Consider the following 22529-nt stretch of genomic DNA (forward strand, 5'->3'; position numbering starts at 1 on the left):
CAATTTCCATGCAGGCAGAATGTCAATTTCCAGGCGGAACTAATTACATTTTCGCCTCAAGCTAGTCTCCGCTTGGTTAACGCTTGGTTTCTGCTTATATTGCTTTAACATTTATCATGTTTATAGTAAGTTTTACGCCTGGAATTTTACTGAGAATTCTGTCTTGATTATGCCTTTTTCCAGGTGGAACATTTTGTACAGGGTATGATACATAAAGATGTCAAACGTTTTGAGTATAATGAACGAGATCAGGAATATGTTCATACTTCCTGCATGATCACGAGATTTTAAACAAGAGGCCCAGGGGCCACATCGCTCACCTGAGCACTATGGCTAGGAAAAAGCAGAATTCAGTTCAGTCTTGAAAGGTTGAAAAGTTTAAATAAAAAAGTGGTTCGGGGGGGGGGGGGGTGTCATGAATTGAACAAATTTGAATCTAAATTATCTGAGGATGCTTCAATTTAAATATGACCAAACATGACTTTGCTGTTCTTGAGTAGAAGATTTTTAAAGATTTAACCTATGTATTCCTATGTAAAACTTTGATCGCCCATTGTGGCCCCACCCGACCCCCGGGGGTCATGATTTGAACAAACTTGAATCTACACTATCTGAGGAGGCTACCATATAAATATGACCAATCATGGCTTTGCTGTTCTTGAGAGAAAATTTTTAAAGATTATTCCTATATATTCCTATGTAAAACTTTGATCGCCCATTGTGGCCCCACCCGACCCCCAGGGGTCATGATTTGAACAAACTTGAATCTACACTACCTGAGGATGCTTCCACATAAGTTTCATATTTTCAAGCACAGTGGTTCTTGAGAAGAAGATTTTTTAATGATGCCATTAATTTTTCACAAATTCTTAATTATCTCCCCTTGGAAGAAGGCGTGGCCCTTCATTTGAACAAACTTGAATCCCCATTACCCAAGGATACTTTGTGCCAAGTTTGGTTGAAATTGGCCCAGTGGTTCTTGAGAAGAAGATGAAAATGTGAAAAGTTTACAACAACAACGACAATGACAACAACAACGACAGACAACGGACAAATTCTGATCAGAAAAGCTCACTTGAGCCTTTGGCTCAGGTGAGCTAAAAATCTTTGGAATAAAACACTTCATGTACTTTCAAAAAACTATAAAAAGTACATTGTAATCAGTCTTCGACAAATCCCGGGAGTCCGAAGCCCAGGACCTGGTAAAATTGTAAGGGGGCATGTGGAAATTGCATACTTACAAGCCCAAAGGGCATGTGAATTCTGAGGCCTAAGCCTCCGTATTATCAAATTAAGTAATACCAATAACATTAAATGTACTTAAAAGTCTGATTTTTCATCTGAAGTGGAGCACCAAATAAAATTTTAACGATAGTTTATTCTACCACGATTTCCAGGGAATTCTTTTGCAAAAGAAACACAAAAAGTGTACAGGTTGAAAACAATATTAATGGCTAGACAATAGATCGATAGAAATGGATTTCGGATCATTTCCTTGCCATGAAAAGGCAAATAAGAATAAAATTACTTGATAAAATTCTGGGCATGTGAATACTTGCTCGGGCTAGCGTAATAAGTGGTTAAACCTGCCCGAAGGGCATGTACTGAAAAAAAGATTTGGCAAAGACTGCATTGTAATGTTTATTTTTAGATAAATCATTACAAAACACTGATCTTTCCTTTTTTGACGGACTCATGTGAAGTAGTAAAAGAAGGACATGTTTGTTGAAACACCCTGTATTAAAGGGATTTCAACGCTTATGTACATGATGTATTTGTTTAATCATTCATCCCACCCCAAAACAAAAAAAAAGAAGCTTTTTAAAACAATTCTACTTACGCATTAGAAGTACTGCCATCTTTTTTCTCCTGGTGAAGATTCAAAATATAATTAAATGGGTTTGTGTTCACTGGCCAATAGTTTTAAACACCATCTGCAGGAACCTTGAAGTTTTCCTGTATCACCATGAACCTAAAAAAATCGATGTTATACTTCAGTATCACAAAACATCCATCCTAAAACATTCACAGACAGACATTACACACATACAAACGTTCCACGTTCCATTTATGTTCATTATTTGAAAATAATCATAAATTGTGAATTTGCTTCATCTTGCACTGATTTAAGTCCCAACATTGTTTAGTTAAATAAATAATACAGTTAAAAAGCATGTTTTACTGACCATGCTGACAAATAATACATTAGACAAAATTAATACATGTATCGATCATGCTATCAATAAAATATGAAAAATGTTAGTGTGCATGTTTACACACACTTGAATAAGTTGACTGACTGCTTCCAAATGTGACAGGATTTGGTTACACGGTACCTATGTAATTAGAAAATTACACGGCACCAATGTGACAGGATTTGGTTTTACCTTCAGTCTTAGGTACCACTCACGGCACCAATGTAACCGTATTTGATCGTATTAAAGTACTTCTTTTATTTCTCAAATTAACTCGTCAAATAACACACATTTTCTTTATGAATAATGGTACTTCGCGTTTTATACCAACTTCTTATTAACCAATTAATAAACCTTTTGTATCTCAAATAGTCACGAAAGTGACTTACTAACCCAAGAATTTTTATAACAAGAGTTTGCAAATTAACAAGTATTTATTATGGCAACAATTGTGTTTAATTAACAGCACAAAAATATTTACATTTATATATTTACAACGAAAACTGATGTACTAACGACCTTCCTATATACTTATGGGCCTCAATAAAAAATATTGCCTACCTAACAGATGTACGAAGTCCAGAGCCCGTTCTACCCAATGCTAAGTCCGAAGAAAAGTGACCCACCCCTGCACGAAAAATCTACTATGCCTAACTTAACCGGTTTACCAAAAATAGAAATAAGGAACTGGAAATTAACAATAAAATGGACGTATAAATAAGGAAAACAAAAAGGACAACTTAAACGAATGAACGAGACAATTCATTACCAAGAATTTTGAACGGGACAGGGACAGAGACCGGGATCCACCCCGATTATCAGAAAGTGAGCTGGCACGAACCTTTGAGAAGGTTCCAAACCAACTGAAGTATACATGAAATACTGAACTTTAAATACACCGCGATCTGAAGGTGTGTCTCTCTTATCCAATCAAAATCTACGTTCTATGTATAACCCAGACAAGAACGTTTCCCAAATCATTGTATAAAGCTAGAAAGTTTCCGAATGTATAATAAACGATCTAACCAATCCAAGTTATCGTTATTTACTAGCTCAGTAAAATCCAATCCTATCACACTCCCCCCACCTCAAAACCGAAATATCTTGAAAAGATATTGAGGGTAAAATGTGTAGGTCAATCTCAAAAATATTTTGTTAGTACATTTACAATAGTTCAAAATTCAATTTTTTTTCACTTTAAATTCACATTCAATAAGATTTATTCATTAAATTCAAGTAACAGTTAATAAGATAAATGTTCACTGGTTTCACTGTTTGGGGATCGCTGCTGGATCGGATCATCATGGAATCCAAGACGGTGGTTCAAAACACACAACGGTAGGAATAGTGGGACATCTCTTTCAAATATTTTAGAACACTATTTTAAACATTCACAACATTTCTTATCTGATTTCACAAAATAACTTCACATCACGAATTTTGCACATAACAAATCGCACAACATTAAATTCTTGAGCCATCCTCCGTGAATAACTGGCTTGTCGAGAACTCCAAGTGGTTCCTCCAATAATGAACAATGATCCGTTGATCTTTTTTTTTTTTTTCGAACAATGTGTAACTCTTGAACTTCCTCCTGTAGATATTTGCCATGAGTCTCGTTGGAGATCATCAACTTCAATACAAGTACATATACTTGTCCAAAACGTCCATACTAAATAGATAAAAGAAAAGATTAAGTTATATGCATAAAATCCAAGAAAAATTATAACTTAAATAAAATTAAAGCAGACTACTAATGCTGTCACAGATATTATGAGTACATTCGAGTTGCAGCCCCAGTCCCTACAGCCTCCCGCAATAAGAAACTAACCTCGTTGCGTTTTAGTATTGGATACCTTGCAATAAGTGTACCCCTGTAGTTCGGCAGAGCCACAACCCCCTCCTGCAGCAGGAAACTAACCCCACTGCATTTTAGCATTTCGAAATGTAAACATAACATTGGGCCGAATATAGATTCTTAAATTATAAAAGCTTATCACATCACATGACAAGGGTAGTACAATATTTAAATCAATAAAACCCCAATCCCGCAGTATTGGCAGCTAATCCCGCAGTATTAGCTCTATATTGTACTTTCACCTATTTACAGGCCAATTCACATCTCATGAAATGACTCGAACCATATTCTAAGTAAAATTTATCATTATTAATTCATCGAGAACAACAGTATTGAATACTGTCTTATCAAGATGTAAAATTTCTCTCATTAATCATGACAAATTTCATTGATTTTGTAATTTTAACTGATAATTAAATAAACCAAAAATAATACATGTATAAACCATTTTTTTATAAAAAGTAGTCGATGCTTTCTAAGTTATTAAAGAAATCGGCAAATAATGAAAGCTTACTTTTACTACTACAAATTCAAAGTAATCTTAGTGCCAAAGTATTACATATAGTCGGGTTAACAAACGAGAATATCCTTTTCTGCACCAGGCAGTAAGCGTGACTGATGTTAAGCCAAACCATATGTAATAAAATAAATTACATCTACTTAGGGGACATAAAAAGTTTAGCTGTTAACAACTTTTAGATTACATAATATATATTTAAGTTAACGTCTGAATTCCTTTTCAGCGTGACAGCGAACGTTAAGTCAAATATAAATAATATTTAAAATCATGGAGAATATTTTTCTGGTGGTCTTATTTTTCTTCCAAATTTTGAAAAAGTTTCGAAATTTTGAGGCGTTAAGGTCCTATAATGATCACCGTGCCCCGCAGTTGGAAATAAGGCAATATGTCATACCAGAGATCTAATAGAGGCGGACCTAAGGGATGATCACCGGCTCTGCCCCTGCCTCGTTCAAAGACTAACTCCACAAACGACCGAAGAAAAGAATCTCAGATTCAAAAACAAAATACGCAATAGGCTTCACACAACGAAGTCTCTCAAAAATATGTCTAAACCTGAAAAAATCTTAACCAAGGTGTTCGTAAAAATATGCTACACAATCTTCTCGAACAAAACAGTCCATATCACTGCTCTAAGAATCCAGTAGCTAGCATTATGGACCATAAAGCCTAAAATGGAATGTCTAACAAAAGTATGTAGCATATCCGTATATCTAAATGTATCATAAAAATAATTTGCCTATAAATTTACCAATGCAAATACTATAGTAAACTTCAAAACACATCATGAAAATTATCTACCTATCTAAATTTATTCCAGAAAAATGCCCAGTGTATTGAAATACACTCTGCATGGTTTCTACATTTTTCTTGAACACAAAACGAGCTGAATAACAATGATTTCGCTGAATTTACTATTCACTGGTGACTTCCATTCAATTCTATTTATACTTTGTCACGCTAGTCTGAAAACCATTCAAGGACACGCAATGCTACGAGTACTAAATGTACCTAACCCCAAACAGGTTTTGTTAACATCGTATCAGAGTGTTTTATTTATAAAGCATGGTGTAAAACTGTCGTTCACAATTTCAGGAATGAAAAATACTAATGTGCACTTTTGTGAAAAATGAAAAACAGTCTACATGAGTTATAAAGATACTTTACATCCAACATATATCCAACTTTGTACAGTAACTACAAGTGACGACAATTTACTTCAGAGATAAAAATAGAATGAAGTCTATAGAGTGTTTGATTTAATGGCGCCCACGCTCGTGCGTGGCTGACTACTATGAATTACCCGTGTTTATTTAATAGACGTGTATGGCAAAATTGTTATTTTAAAGAAAGTTATACTCAAAACAAAATTTATACTGTCCAAAATATTGCATATTTCACAAATAATTCATTTCTCAAATCTCACTAACCCAAGTTCACCCCTGGAAGGTTCTATGCCTATCTTATCTTACAATGAAACCAAATTTGACAGGACATTAACCTCCACGCCCAGGGACAATCACGGCACCAATGTGACAGGATTTGGTTACACGGTACCTATGTAATTAGAAAATTACACGGCACCAATGTGACAGGATTTGGTTTTACCTTCAGTCTTAGGTACCACTCACGGCACCAATGTAACCGTATTTGATCGTATTAAAGTACTTCTTTTATTTCTCAAATTAACTCGTCAAATAACACACATTTTCTTTATGAATAATGGTACTTCGCGTTTTATACCAACTTCTTATTAACCAATTAATAAACCTTTTGTATCTCAAATAGTCACGAAAGTGACTTACTAACCCAAGAATTTTTATAACAAGAGTTTGCAAATTAACAAGTATTTATTATGGCAACAATTGTGTTTAATTAACAGCACAAAAATATTTACATTTATATATTTACAACGAAAACTGATGTACTAACGACCTTCCTATATACTTATGGGCCTCAATAAAAAATATTGCCTACCTAACAGATGTACGAAGTCCAGAGCCCGTTCTACCCAATGCTAAGTCCGAAGAAAAGTGACCCACCCCTGCACGAAAAATCTACTATGCCTAACTTAACCGGTTTACCAAAAATAGAAATAAGGAACTGGAAATTAACAATAAAATGGACGTATAAATAAGGAAAACAAAAAGGACAACTTAAACGAATGAACGAGACAATTCATTACCAAGAATTTTGAACGGGACAGGGACAGAGACCGGGATCCACCCCGATTATCAGAAAGTGAGCTGGCACGAACCTTTGAGAAGGTTCCAAACCAACTGAAGTATACATGAAATACTGGACTTTAAATACACCGCGATCTGAAGGTGTGTCTCTCTTATCCAATCAAAATCTACGTTCTATGTATAACCCAGACAAGGACGTTTCCCAAATCATTGTATAAAGCTAGAAAGTTTCCGAATGTATAATAAACGATCTAACCAATCCAAGTTATCGTTATTTACTAGCTCAGTAAAATCCAATCCTATCACACAAAGAATGTACATGTCCTCATTCATGTAATCCTGTTCCATGATAATAGTTTTCATTTATACCCCTTCATAAAATGACACATGCATGTCACTTACATACTGCAAGACCCTGCCGGCCTGTACATTGAGTACACTACTTTCACTTTGAACTTGAACTTGACTGAATACCGATTCCGACCTCGTTTGTGAATTTTTGTGTACATATTGAATCCTTATGTAAAAATATATTCAACTTAGCTTTGAATTAATAAATAATATAAATTGACACATTGATTGAATTTATTCGCTACATACATGTAACTGTAAACAACAGGAGGTATGAGAATTAGCTGTATGTTCATAAGGGGGGGGGGGGGGGGGGGTTACTCCCATATGAAACTGTCTGGGTGGTTTAACCACAGGCACAAATTTAGCTTCCATAAACCTGTAACAGACTAGCATTTCTCCTCCTATATATGTAAAATATGTATAGAAAGCCATGCGAAAAAGTGGTCAAGGCAAGAACAGGCATGGGATAATGACTGAAATATAACATAACACAGTTTTACAAATAAACCCTTCACAGAAAGTTGTGCTAGGTTCCCTACATAAACTCATGGATTCTGAAAAACCTGTACCAGAAACCTGTGCCATTTTCCATATCTGGAGACCCTGATTTGGGAATCCGACCATGTCAAAAAATAACCAAATATGGAGTCATGAGATCTGCATGTGCCTTAATTAATTCATCTAGATCTGGGTTAGGATCTTGGAGAATCCCCTGATGTTGCTGTAGATGCCAAATAGAGACTGAATACAAACTTTACAATGCTTTACATTATTAATTTGATTAGTTTTAGAATTTTTAAAGTTTGAAATTAATACATGTATGAGAGTGCCACATTCATTTTTATAGAACTTATCTACACTATCATTTTAACAATTTATAGTAGTTTCTTATTAAGAATCAAATGATTCAATGCACAATTCTATAGTAATTTAACTTAATTAGGCCAAATGAAAAAAATTATGTGTTTCTGGTGACATATGCTAAAAAAAATTAGGCTAGGTAAGTAGGGAATAACTTTTTTTTTACTTTACTGTTAATTTTGTTTACTTGATTGTTTGTTGTTTAATTCCCTTTCGAGAAATTTTCACTCATATGGAGATGCCACTACTTGTCGGTGGAGGGCTGCAAATTAATAGACCTATACTCCGCTCTCAGTGAGGGATCTTTTTCATGCCAGCACCTACTGCGACATAGGACCTCTGTTTATATGGTCTCATCCGAAGGACCGGTCTTCACGTCCCACAGTGGGATTCGAACCTGCAATCTAAGGATCAACTCCTTACTTCGCGACTCTAGAGCAAACACTCTAACCACTGCGTCACACAAGCAACACTTTTTATTTCGAAAGCATCAAATAATTATTCTGTACATTGTTTTTCTATCATATACATGTACATAAACATACATGTATATGAATAAACAAACATATATATATATATATATATATATATATATATATATATATATATATATATATATATATATATATATATATATATATATATATATATATAAAGTAGGAGTACTCTTTAAGACTCTTGGATAAACAGGTTTTTACAGTGTACGAGACATGCATTTTATGGACTGCACTACGAGAAAACTTTACTATGAACAAAAGTACGATTCAAAATCTCGATTTGGAATAAAAAGTAGTAGAGTCGGTGGGTAAAATTAGGTCAGCTGGGTTATGGGAAATACATGTTGTTGTTTTTTTCAGCCTAAGTTTGTTCAATTTGAATTTAATAAAATCATGACTTTCTTTATCATGTGATGACACAAAATGAAATGAGATTGTTAACTTACGTTAAATCATCATTGATCAACAAAGACTATTTCAATGTCTGTCAGCTTGCATTGAAACATCCAAGGATAAAGATTTCAAATGGCTTCTATATTAGACTTACTTACTTAGACTTTTAGTTCAAAAGTGACAAAATCATTCAAGTTGACCTAAGTACAATTCCAAGTGATATACATATATATTAGTTATGTATCTTTTATAAATTAAGAAAGACACAAGCTATATTAGCTCAGGATCATGAATCCTTCTAATCTGATTTGCACAAAGGAAGTTATGATCATGCTATGTAAAAAGCCGTGAGATTAAAAATACATGTATATAGTTTGAACTAAATCTGCCTCATTCAAATTTTGTAAGTTAGAAACTGTCTTCTTGGGACAAGTATTCCTTGCCTACACATTGGTTTCTGTGCACAAGAACACCTTGCTTTCAACCTCAGATTCTTTGTCCATATCTTGGGTCTGTGGAGCCCGTACATCTTTTCTAAATTTCATATATGGGTTCCGTGCCTTAACTGTGTCTATATACACTATGTCTATTTCACCTCAAAATTTTGGAAGGACACTATATTGTGACTCGATTTGTTTTAAAATATGCACATTAAGCAAAATAAAAGTTGTGTATTTCATAGATTTCAACAATTGGAAATGATAATATTATTAAATTACAAACTTCAACTCAGCCTGAAAGTACAATTTTTTTAACAAGTAGAATTTCTCTTAGCATGCTTACCAATAGACGTACTCAATATATATGGGGTATACAGTCCACCAATACATTTCCCATAGGCGACAATGTTAACCTTTTCTCACACTGTTTTAAATCCTTGCTTTACATTTAAGGATGGAACAACTCTCAAATAACATCTCAAGGTGGAATGTCAGATTGTTTTCCGGCCAAATGCACACATTCGCAAAAAATAAACATCTGAAAATGAAAGTAATTAAAACAATAAAAGTAGAGCATTAACATTTCCAAAATCTAGGGTGTGCACATATCAAACTATACAATTCCTTTCCTTTAAAGTCGCCTGTGTGGCGCAGTGGTTAGAGCGTTTGCTCTAGAGTCGCGGAGTAAGGAGTTGATTCTTACGTCGCGGGTTCGAATCCCACTGTGGGACGTGGAGACCGGTCCTTCGGATGAGACCGTATAAACCGAGATCCCATGTCGCAGTAGGTGCTGGCACAAAAAAGATCCCTCGCTGCTCAATGGCCATAAATGCCGAGTATAGGACAAAATTTGCAGCTCTCCACCGGCAAGTGGTGGCGTCTCCATATAGGTGAAAAATTCTCGAGAGGGACGTTAAACAACATACAAACAAAACAAACCTTTCCTTTAAAAGATATAATGTCGAAATCTTTCCAATGAACAGAGCCAAGGGAAAATTGAATGCACACTTTGGTGCTAATATGGTTGATTTAATGACCATTTTAATTTTTTTTTACTTCAGTGCAATTATCATGATTATGGTGCATGGCACAAGCCTTCAGCATATGCCAGCGAGTATGTTAATCTTTATGTACGTCGATGCAAGTTTTTTAAGCTTTGTACATGCTGTAGTGTGGCAAAACCTTAATTTGAAGAGGTGTGGAGCAACCTTTACATCTTTTGTGTGTGTATGTGAATTTACAAGAGTCTCACTTAGCCTATCTTCTTTTACGTGTTGGTATCACAGCTGTATCACGTATCACGCTCACAAACACCACAGTGAAAGGTTTAAAATATATGCACAACCAAACCTTTGTGAAACATCTGCACTTGACTGATATCACATGCATGACTTAATAATTTTATACGTGACTCGAATGACCTCTGATTTGTTTATCATGTAAATATTTTGAACTTGTCATTTACACCTTTATATAACGTTTCTTACTCTATACTTACCATGAGGGGTATTTACATACTAAAATAAATCACAGAATGACATCGAAGGTATAATCCAATAAGTATTTCTATGTTATTAGGTTCACAATCAAGCATCACGCCACAACAGTTACGATTAAGTAGTAATTCGTTCCGGAGATGACTCGGAATGAAATTTTACACAGAAAAAAAAAATGTTTATTACTTGAGTAAATTTGAGTAGAATAGGTTAATCAGACAATTTTTTTTAACTAGAAATAAACATGGTAAATGGAGAGGGGGGAGGGGGGAGGCATTAACAATGTTCAAATAGATATTTCTATATATAGTCCCTGATTAGACTAAGTGTAAAATTTATGCAGTTCTTTATATATACGATGGACAATGTTTAGCAATTCATGCACCGATCCAGTCCAGTCCACTCATATTTTTTTATTTTTATTTTTTTATTTTTTATTTATTTATTTTTTTTTTTTTTTTTTTTTTGAGTTTTCAAATTGTAGTTTTTCTCGGGGGGGGGGGGGGGGGGATGGACAAGTTTGCGTTTTTTAAAATTTATCTATTTATTTTTTAAGTTTTGGGTAAATTTCTCAGTTGGATTTTTTTGGGGGGGGGGGGCATGGACCCCCCCCCCCCGGAAGAATTCCTGGATCATCTCCTTCTGAGGAAACAATAGTGAACATGAATCACTAACTCTAATGAATAAATAAGGTAAAGTCTTGGAAACCACATTTTACAATTACCGTAATCACACCTCATCAAGTCTAGAGACTGTAATTATTTCTCTTACACGGACAGGTAAGCAACTAATGATTAAAGTTTCCAATCTGAATACATGTACAAAAACTTGCAGATTTTCATATTTTGATTAGTTTACCAGCTTTAAGGACACATACAAGAAGAACTGAGCATACTTTATTTTTGGATGAAAGAGAACTCTGAACTTGTCTACGTTAGCCGTAGTATTTTAAAAATGCATTTCCCCTTCCGATCAAAACAGTTTATCATACACATACCTCCATTATAAAGATATCTAATCTTTCTAAATTCTTTTTATACAATACATGTGCAGGTGTTCCATTGTGACATACATCAGGGACATTGTATTAGAAAATATTTAAATGAATTTGTTCATTTGAAATTCTGTAAAATCAGTCGAGAAACATTTAAAATCGAAAAGTGTGATTCTTATATAGTGAGAACGTACTGTTAAATACTTTTGTAATCATACATATTTGAAGCAGTTTTTTTTTTTTTAAATAAAGAATAAATTACAAATGAAGTGCATGTCTTGGACAAAGATAAATAAGATAAATAATTTCTAACTTCATAAAATAATTTATTTAACTTCTGAACTGAAGATGTGTTGATGGCAATATGTGTGACTATAAAGGATAGAGATAATTCCAGTTCAGTTCATAACTAGAACAAAGAACCAGATACGTTTGATATATTACATGAAGTATAATTTTTTATATAAGTTGAACATAATTAATTGATACGAGTGCATGAAATAGAAACATGTCAACATTATGAATAATTCGAGAAAATTCGAACTTAGACTCGATGACGACTGCAAATTATGCTTAACAAATGGATTGGGCCATGTAGTGGATTTAAAGTTATATGGAAATATATTTAAATAATTCTTTAACCTTAAAGTTTTATTTTGTGGATTATAACTAAGGGATTTGAACATAAATTTTTCAAGGGCATATAAACAACGAAATCTAAATACTCTATGTTTATCGAGTGATTGATTAATATCTTTGTATATGGAAACGATGTGATGTTTTGTAATTAACGCTTTAATTCACGGTAAAATCAACAGAAAATTAACTTACCTGATGAGATCATTTGTTGCTTTGTAGAAAAATCGAGATCATTACATACCGGAAGTCGGCCATAGTATTAGTCTGCATTGCGCATGCGCTAGAATCAAAACCGAGTAAAGTGTGTAAGGGCCATTTTTTGATCATTAGTCGGTGTGTGAAAATACGGGTGTAAACCGTCAAATGACACCAACTTTTTTTCTCGATTTTTTGGGCATAAATAATCGAGAACTACCCATTTTTCGTAAAACGGCAACTCACTACAGTGATTACTGTAGTGACTTGGAAAACTGTAGTGAGTTGATTGATGTGTCAATAAGTACCTGAGCTGAGTTGAAGGTGTTTACAAACGCTCATACACACACACACACACACACACACAGAAAACAGCAACAACAACAAATCTTCAGTCCTCGGGATGGAAAATTACAGGACACCACCAGTGATAATCTACAAAGATAAACTCAGTGATAATCTACAAAGATAAACTCAGACAGTGATAATCTACAAAGATAAACTCAATGATAATCTACAAAGATAAACTGACTTCTTCTTAAAATATGGGAGGAATTTAATTGAGAAAGGAGATAATTAGATAATGTAATAGACGAACGGACAGAAAGAGTGGCATCATATTTATATAACAGGATTTTCCATCGGGCTCGGAGTTCACATAAAATAAGCTGAATGTCAATATGGCTTCATTCACACCATTGTCATTGTGGATGTGTTTTCTTGTTTTTTTGTCAGTTTAATTTAGAACATCGTATTTGTTAACAAAAGTAAGTTTTTGATGTCTTCAATTATTTCTTTGTTTAAACTTAAAAAAAAAACTTTGAGTTGCTTTCTAGGCCTACATTTACCCTTCGTTGACAAATATGTCGGACAGGTTTGGACTAATCTCCGAAAGGGATACATAATATCCAAAATGATAATATAAATTTACCTGAAAAAATGTTAGATATAAATATTTTAGTCCGCATAAGAATATATAAAAAGGCAAAAAACTTTGCCAACCATGTTTTGTTTTTTGTTTGTTTGTTTTTGTTTTTTGTTCTTTTTTTTTTTTTTTTTTTGGTATCCTTACTAGATTTATTGATTCAGTCCTTCAATAGATCCGAATATTCCTGAGGATCAATCTTATAAACTGGAGGGATATATAAAAATTTAAGAATCAAAAGCTGTTGCATTCAATATATGTATGGATTTATAATACTTATGGGTCCACTCCCTAAAAATTCTTCATTTTTTGCACAGTAAATATATTTTATCCCATTTGGGCGATTGTTCCAACTTGTTAATCTGTCAGATACATGCAATGATGTAATACACACTGTTTTGAGGATTTCTAAATGAAAATACATAACTATGTATGCAATAATTATCAACTAAAGAATATAGAAACGTTTCTGTTTGGGAACCTGAATTAATGTTTGTCACAAGTGCTTGGGTCTTGGATTATAAATACATGTTTATTGTGCATGTTAACATGTACATGATGTACAGTATGATACCTATTTTTAATATTAAAGTATGCAGGTCCAATAGTGATGTCTTCCCTCGATTGTTAACATTGCTTGTTCTTATAAAGTAAATATGTGTGACCTATGACATTCACGTGCCGGGAAAAAAGTGTACATGGTGTAAATTATAAAACACATTGAACCAAATATGACAAATCCAAACATTCAGACAGTCCTTACTGCTAGAAGCATTACAAGATTTTTTTCAATTTGTGTATTTTTTTCATCCATTAGAATGCATCTAGAATTTAAGACTAACTGAATCAGTGGTTGAAACATAGGTAGCCCGACGCCCGGGGCTAGTCATTTTAAGACTCGGGCTATACCTAATTTAAATGTAACGATAGTCCGTCGGACTAGCAGAACAGAGAAAAAAATCTTGATCGCCAGGTTACCGTAGCTTTTCTATGTAGATTGGTTTCTTTTGACTGAGAACTAATTTAATGTGTTCCTGTGACCAAAGCGTTTGACACTTTAATTTGTTATGTTTTCATTTTGTATGAAAATTGTTTGGCTAGTTGGTTTGAGGTTTGGGCTAGTAAATTTTTACTGATCAGTAGCCCCTGGGCTAGTGGGTTTTTCAGAAAAATTTCAACCCCTGTGAATACATAATATTTCAGATATTATCATCTTCATATTTCACACCTGAGTTAATTAAGTCGAAATGCGCATCACCTGTCACCATACTTAAAATTGGTAAATTGATCAAGACTTTTTGATCTGTGATCATTATTATTTTCTTCAAATTTCACACATAAATGAGTTTACCAAGCTTGACAATTTTTTTTAAAATCATGGCCCCTGGGGGTAGGGTGGGGCAACAATAGGGGATCAGAGTTTTACCTGGGAATACATAGGAAAGCAACTGGGCCCTGATTCATCAAATGGATTTAAGTTTTTACATGAAGGTCAACTGAGTCACTCAACAAAAACTAAGAATTCATGTCCCCTGGGTTCAGTGTTCAGGTTAAGTTGGACATACATTAAAAAAAACAACATTTTTCACCTTTGAAAATCTTCATATTATTTACTCATGGATATCTGGCAGACAAATTTCCTGCATGATTATGATAAATACTAAATCCTCTTCCAAAATTGTAAAAGAATTCATGCTTCCTTGGTCAGTGGCTTAATTTATAGTGTGATGCTAAGTTGAAAGTATAAAATAACATCTTTGAAAATCTTCTTCATTACGCATGGATATGTATATGTAGCAGGAAAAAATGTTTTTGTGATAATAATCATGATAATAAGAAGCTAGCCCTCTGCAAAAAATTATAAAATTCATGTCCTTCTGGGCCAGAGATAGAGCTTTAGACAAGGGTTAAGTCAGTATTTTTCATTGAAATTTTTTAAATACATAACATACCTTATTTTCTTTACTCCTGAAATTTTAGTACACAAGTTTTATAAATAATGATAGAGATTAAAGAGTCCTCATCAAACTGCAAAATGCTTGTGTCTTTTTTTTTTTTTTTTTTTATTTATTTTTTTTTTTTTTTTATTTATTTATTTTTTTTTTTTTTTTTTGCTTTGCAAGGAATTTTCGGAAATTGATAGTGCTCCCTCAACTTAAAATGTATGACTGTGCCCCCCACACTGAAATCGCTTCCTATGGGCCTGTAAGCTGATAAAGTGCTGTACATATGGTTAATTTAAAATGAAATTGAACATACTGTACGTGTACATAAATTGACGTATTCAAAATTTAGCACAATCACTGGATATTGAGTGGTTGGTGTAATCATGAATTAGCACTACAAACGTCCGCCCTGTTTATTGTAATTATAAAATGATTTATTACGTTATCATGGTTATTGATGAATTAGCACATCGTAGTCCACAGCAAAGCCGCTAAAATATGAAGCCCACTTTTTTTTAAGTTCACATACAGTAACATGTAGAGAAAGGAAGTTCTAATATGTAAAGTAGTTAATCCTGTTCACATGTGCATGGATGCCCATGGTTCTTTCTACGCATAGCCAGGGTGTCCTAACTATAATTAGTGTAAAAATCAGCTGACATAGTGGTCATAATTATATATGGAAGGGGGGGGGGTCAACAAATTACATGTACCAGGAAGATTCAACTAGGAAAATTAAATTTGTGATATTTCTAGCGAAAAATTATTTTTTAATTATCATTTCCAGCTACATTGTTGGATGGTATTTTCTGTTTTCATTAACATGATTAAGAGCTCTTCTTTTCCTGAAGAGGTTTAATCTAAAAATGGCCATGACCATTAAGCCCTCTTGTATTGTGGATTGTTAAAAGTTAGTTAGAATCTACTTTAAATACACTTAAAAAGTTGCACCAGTATGTATAAACTCTTGAAGGGGAGCAAGCTGCCATCTTGAAGAAAAATACTCCCACCCACTTTAGCACCTATTTATGTACTCTGACCTTTAAATTTATTTCATTGTCATTGTAGGAATCTCTACAGAGATGGCAGGTCCCCCCCCCCCCCTTAAGAATTTTTATATATGTAGGTGTGGTATGTTTTTAAAAAACATATTTAAACAAGGTATTGCCTGAAAGTGTCAAAATCTTTGATGAAACAACCTTTTAAGAGAAGTTAGATTCAAATTTTTCTTTCTTTTTTCTTTAAACAATCTTGGAAGACAAGCCATGTGCTCTTAATAGGTTAAAATTTTTGTCTATGTTTTGTGCATCATTTTTATTGGCTCTAGAATTCTCACCTTGGTCAGGGCATTGTTTTCATAGTTACATTTCTTTCAGTTATTAATTGTATTTAATAATTTATTATTTTTTTTTTTTTTTTTTACAGGTTTAATAATGTAATCCAGGAATTTTTTATTTTTAAATTACCTTTCTGTAAAGATACATCATTCACGGAATCCAAATCTGAATATATCCGTGGAGACTGTTACCTTAACAACCTAAAAAAAAAAACCAAAATGCATGAGATGGAAATGGAAACTAGCTCCTGGAACCAAATTATAGCGATGAGTAAGTGTGGCTCATGTAAGAAGCTCTTCAGCAGGGATGGGTACACTGACATTTCAAAGGAATCAGAAAAATCCTTCCAGTGCGCGGACTGTGGAGAGATGTTTGTAAGGCAAGTTGAACTGGAGGAACATATGAGAGGACATCCACTAGATAAAGCCCTGTTGTGTGATGTTTGTCAGAAAGTGGACAGGATTTTTAAGTCGGTAAGTGATGACCTTGTTAACTTGATGGGTCAAAAGGGCGCAGAGGCAGCTGGTGTTGATGTTTCGGAAAATGATTTGGGTTCTCCTGTTGATCAGGAAAAGGCACAGAAAGGAAAGCTTGGTATATGTCATATGTGTGGGGAGACTTTTGTTGATGAAAAGGACCTAGAAAGTCATCTAATGATACATAAAATAAAGGACTCTTATAAAAATAAAGTTGAGTTTACCAGAAGTGGATTGGATGAAAAGTCTCATGTCTGTGATATCTGTGGCAAGGATTTTCAACATTTATCTCGATTGAAAATTCACAGAAAAACACACACTGGAGAAAAACGGTATAAATGTGAAATATGCGATAAGGGATTTTATTTTTTATCCCACAAACGAATCCATCTTCGAACTCATGAAGGAGAGAAACGGTTCCCTTGTGAGATATGTGGAAAGATGTTTTATTTCTTGTCACATATGCAGACTCATTTTCGAACTCATACTGGTGATAGACCATATGAGTGCGACATTTGTGAAAAGACATTTAGTCTGCAGTCCAACCTACAGAGACACAAGCGAACACACACTGGTGATAAGCGCTACAAATGCGATATATGTGGAAAAGCTTTTGGAGGTCACTCAGGATATCAAGTTCACATGCGCGCCCATACCGGATACAAACCCTACAAATGTGATGTTTGTGGAAAAGAATTCAGCCAGAATGCACATGTGAAAAGGCACATGTTCATACACACACATGAAAAACCATACTCCTGTGAAGTGTGCGGTAAAAAATTTAGGTGGACGGCTGATTTACAAAAGCACAAACCCGTACACACAGGTGAAAAACCTTACAAATGTAATATTTGTGAAAAGACATTTCTCCATGCGTCTGGGCTGAAAGTTCACACTAGGACCCATACTGGAGATAAACCGTACACATGTAACTTATGTGGTCAGTCATTCACTCAGGCATCAAACTTAAATACACATGTAGTTAGGAAGCATCACAATTTTGTGTGTGGTCTCTGTGACCAGGGATTTCCAAACTCTGAGAAACTGAAGGAGCATTTGGTCAGCCACACTCCCTCAATTGTGAATTCCAGTATAGATTTTGGGTCTATTTTAGAACAGCCAATCATAGGTCCATCCTAGACACTAGACAGTAGTAAATGTTTCAAAAGCACAATTTCTGTTAAAAGCACGTAGTCTTCCATATTGTTAGTAATTAGCCTGATATACTTGTACATGTTTTACACTAAGGAGATATATTTCCTATAATGCATTTAGTCATTTTAGATATTAAATAATATAATTTGCATGGTTTCTTATTTATTTGTAAAGTTTATTTTGCACCATGCTCTCTCGAGCCAATAAATTGGCCCCAAAAAAAATCATATGTATTGTATAGTATTGTGTATTGTATTTTATTGTAGTATAATATAGTTTTGATATTTTAAATAAAAAAAGAAACTGTTATTCCAATTTCAGTTGTTCCTATGTCTCTGGACTTAATTTGCCTCTATCTTTCAAAAAGAGTCCAATCAGTAAGAAGGGGATTTAATTTTATATAAAATCATAATGATAACAGTACATGTAGCAGCCAGGGACATGACGAGATCGAACTTTTTAAAGTAGCAAAAAACTTGCTATTTATAGGTCACCTGAGTGACTTAGGTACGGTGACCTATTGCTATCCGTTCTTGTCCGTTATGCACCATGTGTCATGCTGTAATCTTTTGAACATTTTTCAGCTTTTTTCTCCGGAACCGATAAAATAATTTCAACGAATTTTGGCATATATATAAAAAAAATATGGGTGAAGGGGAGCAAAATTTTTGAATTACATAATCCGCCTCCTCCACCTAAGGCCGGAAGTGTGGGTGTTCGAATCTCGGCCGCGACTGAACTAAGTCGATAAAAAATAGGTAGCAGCTGTTCCTTCGCCAGGCGCTCGGCAGTTTGAAGTGAAAGTTGCGGGTCCTTTGGATGAGACCTTAAAAACCGAGGTCCCGTGTTACGGCAGGCGTTAGAACGATAAGATCCCTCACTGCTCAATGGCCCTGAGTGCCGAGTAAAGGTCTAAATTTAAAGCCCTTCACCGCTATATGGTGACGTCTCTGTATGAGTTAAAAATTCTCGAACGGGACGTAAAACAACATAAATCAATCAATCTTTACTCCTGGACGTCTAGTAGTCAAAACTTATGGAATGGTTGTAATAAGCATTCCTCTACCTTACTCGTTATTTAAGGACATACGCAGCGTGTAGTTTGAACTTTATTGTCTTTTCGCCTGGAGTTGAAGAGTTCCAATACTTGAAGGAACTGTGTGCTACATTTCAATGTCTATGTATGCTGTTGTATACTTCTTCTAAAACAAGTTTTGATAAACAAAACATCTGGAATATATGTTTAGTAATTTTTGTGTATTCTTCTCTGAATTATACAAGAATTTTCATCAGTTGATATCTTTTCAAAACCCCTGGTAATGCATGCCGATTTTTTGTAAACAAACGTCTGATGGCACTAATAATCTTAAATTAAGAATATCTTGAAAAATTATCAGTAGGTAAGGTACGTTGCGTATGTCCTTAAACAATTAATGCTTTCTTTGATTTGTAGTACGGGAATATTAATGTTGTAGCTGTTGTATAACCTGCGTAAGCAACGTTAATTCTCGCACTAACAAAGAAAGACATTTTATTGTTTATGTTCATATCTGTACAAATAATCATTCGAAGTAGGATTCAGTAGATGAAATCTGTACATATTGTACGTTTCTTTGATGGAACAGCCACTGCTAAAGAAATCTGTAAAGGTGACACGTGTGTATTTACAGTATGTTGACTGATTAACGGCAATTGTTTTGAGAAAATATTAATTGGCTATGATGTTGCAATATTTCAACACATAGCACATGACTACGTTCGTGACTTCTACCTTTGTTTTAGTAATTATGAGTTAGATATACATATCAGAAACAGAGTTTTTAATTATACTGTTCATGCATGACAAAAGAAACACGAATATTATAGGGTTTAAAGATAAACATATTTAAAGTGTTTTCAGCCTTAATGAGTGGGATTGATCTCACAGCTCCGGACCTGTACAATTTAATGCGGTATGTCACAAAGAACAACATTTTATGTGGTTTGGGGTTAAGCTAATTTTTATTGTTCTTAAGGTATTTGATCATATCCAGTCTTAAGGGGTGGGTATGACTCCAAGGAGCCCATGCTCCGTATACCGTTAAATGGACTTTTGCGAGAAGCACTGACTTTAAATTTACACTCAACGGCTTTCTCTGACATTTAAACATGTGTTATGTACGGAGGTTCGGTATTGATATTAGATTAGAAAACCTTACTAGTGGTCATAGGTATGGTGTGAGGGGCACATACATGATTTACTTGTACTCAACACAAGAGATGATGGGAGGTAGAATAACATAACTTAAAATATCTTATCCGTGAGGGATAGTATTTTCTTTCAATCTCATTTTATGGAGGAATCAAATAAGGAAAAAAAACACCCCGGAGTGAAAACTTGGCAGTAGTTGGTCAAATGGGAAGGGAGGGGGTTAGTATAGAGTGTTTCTCCGTTCCCTCCCTAGACAACGTAATATGTGCTTTGAAATGTCCAATTATTATCGTTTAATTAACTTTTAAGCTAAATATTTATATCACAAAAGAGCTGCCGTATATTGTCCCAGTGTAAAAGTAAGCCGTCGATTGTAACAGTCAGCACTTCTCGGAAAAGTCCACTGAGAGGTTAAGGTAGTGTCTTTCAAACTACTAGTATTGAAGACATTTTATTATTTCAGGTTCCAGGAGGAGGGAGAACACCGGGGAACCGGTATAATGTATACTACATAACTTGCTTATGGCACCGAATCGATGTTTTTGAAAATCTCTGACAGACTTTAAAGTTCGGACTGTTGATGTCTGCTCCGTATTTTAGTAGGAAACAGTTTATCTGTAGAGATAAAGGAAAATATGTGTAATTTACTTACCAGTAATGTCATCATTTCATCAATTTAAAACAAAGAGGGAGTGGTTGAAGAGGAAGTCATTCTTAATCTAGGCATGTTAGTATGACTGTATATGCTAAAATTTAAAATAAAATTTGGAGATACTAACGAACAGTAATCAAGCTCAACAGTCCATTGAAACAATCAGGGATGGGGTCAATTACTTTAAAAAAATAATAAATTAAAGTACAATTACTTTGACTTTTTCTTCAACTAAATTACAATTAAATTACAGGCTTTTTAAGATGTGTCATGTTCTAAATTTTGAATTTACCGGGTGGGAGTAAATACAAAATTTAGAACATGACAATTAATTTTATATTTACTCCCACCCGGTAAATTCAAAAATTAGAACATGACAGATGTGTAATTAATTAAATTACAATTACTTTGCAAAAGTAATTAATTAAATTACTTATTACATTTTTAATTTTTTTGAAAATTTTTATAATCCTTGTCAATGAATATACAGAACATCATTTCTTTGTATGTATGCCAAGCCTCTGCACAAATAGTACAAGAATTTTAAGATGTAGGCATTGTGTATCATTATGGTTTAATTAATAACATTTATTTACAAGACATTAAAAGAATCTCTTAAAGAACAATTCGAGATCAGTTTCATGCAGTTTCCACCACACAAAACAAACTACATGTACACAAATTGCATGGCTTATGATATTTGATTAAAAGTGGGAATTTTAATAGAGTAAAATGAGTCGCAACTGTGTATAACCCCTCAAATTAAATATTTTCTTTGAAGGTAACCTGAAATTCCTGAATTGTTATTTATATCAAACAATTTTATTTCATAAATAATACTTGTACAAATAGAAAATTCATTCATTAAAAAAAGTAAAAATTTGTTTCGATGTTAAAATAATTATCAAATCGAAAGTTTTTCTTTTCTAAAGCTAACGGAGCATTTTAAATTGAAATAATTATCTCCATTGGCTTTGTCTTCTAAATCATGGAATGAATTTCTCTTTAGAGGAGTTGATTTGGTTTGATTGCAATTTACAGCTGTGATCTCAGGGCAATTATCTTTTCCCAACAAGAGAGAACTTAATTAATGACACACATCTTCGTTTTCTTTATTATTGATCAAACAACAAAGATTGAAATATTATAAATTTGTGTTTCATAGCTGAATAGACCTAAGAAGGGTGGTTCAAATTCAGATTTATAAACACAAATCAAA

The 22529-nt window shown here is 33.9% G+C and overlaps 1 protein-coding gene across 1 annotated transcript; it reads left to right on the forward strand.

Annotated features, from left to right (window-relative positions):
- Positions 1-16956: 16956 nt before the first annotated feature.
- Positions 16957-18776, forward strand: LOC133201880 (zinc finger protein 664-like). Its single transcript, XM_061337673.1, has one exon. It carries the CDS (start codon positions 17055-17057, stop codon positions 18450-18452), a length of 1398 nt encoding a protein of 465 aa, XP_061193657.1. The 5' UTR covers positions 16957-17054; the 3' UTR covers positions 18453-18776.
- Positions 18777-22529: the final 3753 nt, after the last annotated feature.

This window comes from Saccostrea echinata, unplaced genomic scaffold (genome assembly GCF_033153115.1).
Source record: "Saccostrea echinata isolate AGI-Se365-2 ecotype Australia unplaced genomic scaffold, CSIRO_AGI_Sech_v1 ptg000046l, whole genome shotgun sequence".
In the NCBI taxonomy this organism is placed as follows: Eukaryota; Metazoa; Mollusca; class Bivalvia; order Ostreida; family Ostreidae; genus Saccostrea; species Saccostrea echinata.

What these genes read in the sequence shown, in the direction of transcription:
- LOC133201880 (XM_061337673.1), top strand. Translation starts at nt 17,055, where the DNA reads ATGCATGAGATGGAAATGGAAACTAGCTCCTGGAACCAAATTATAGCG.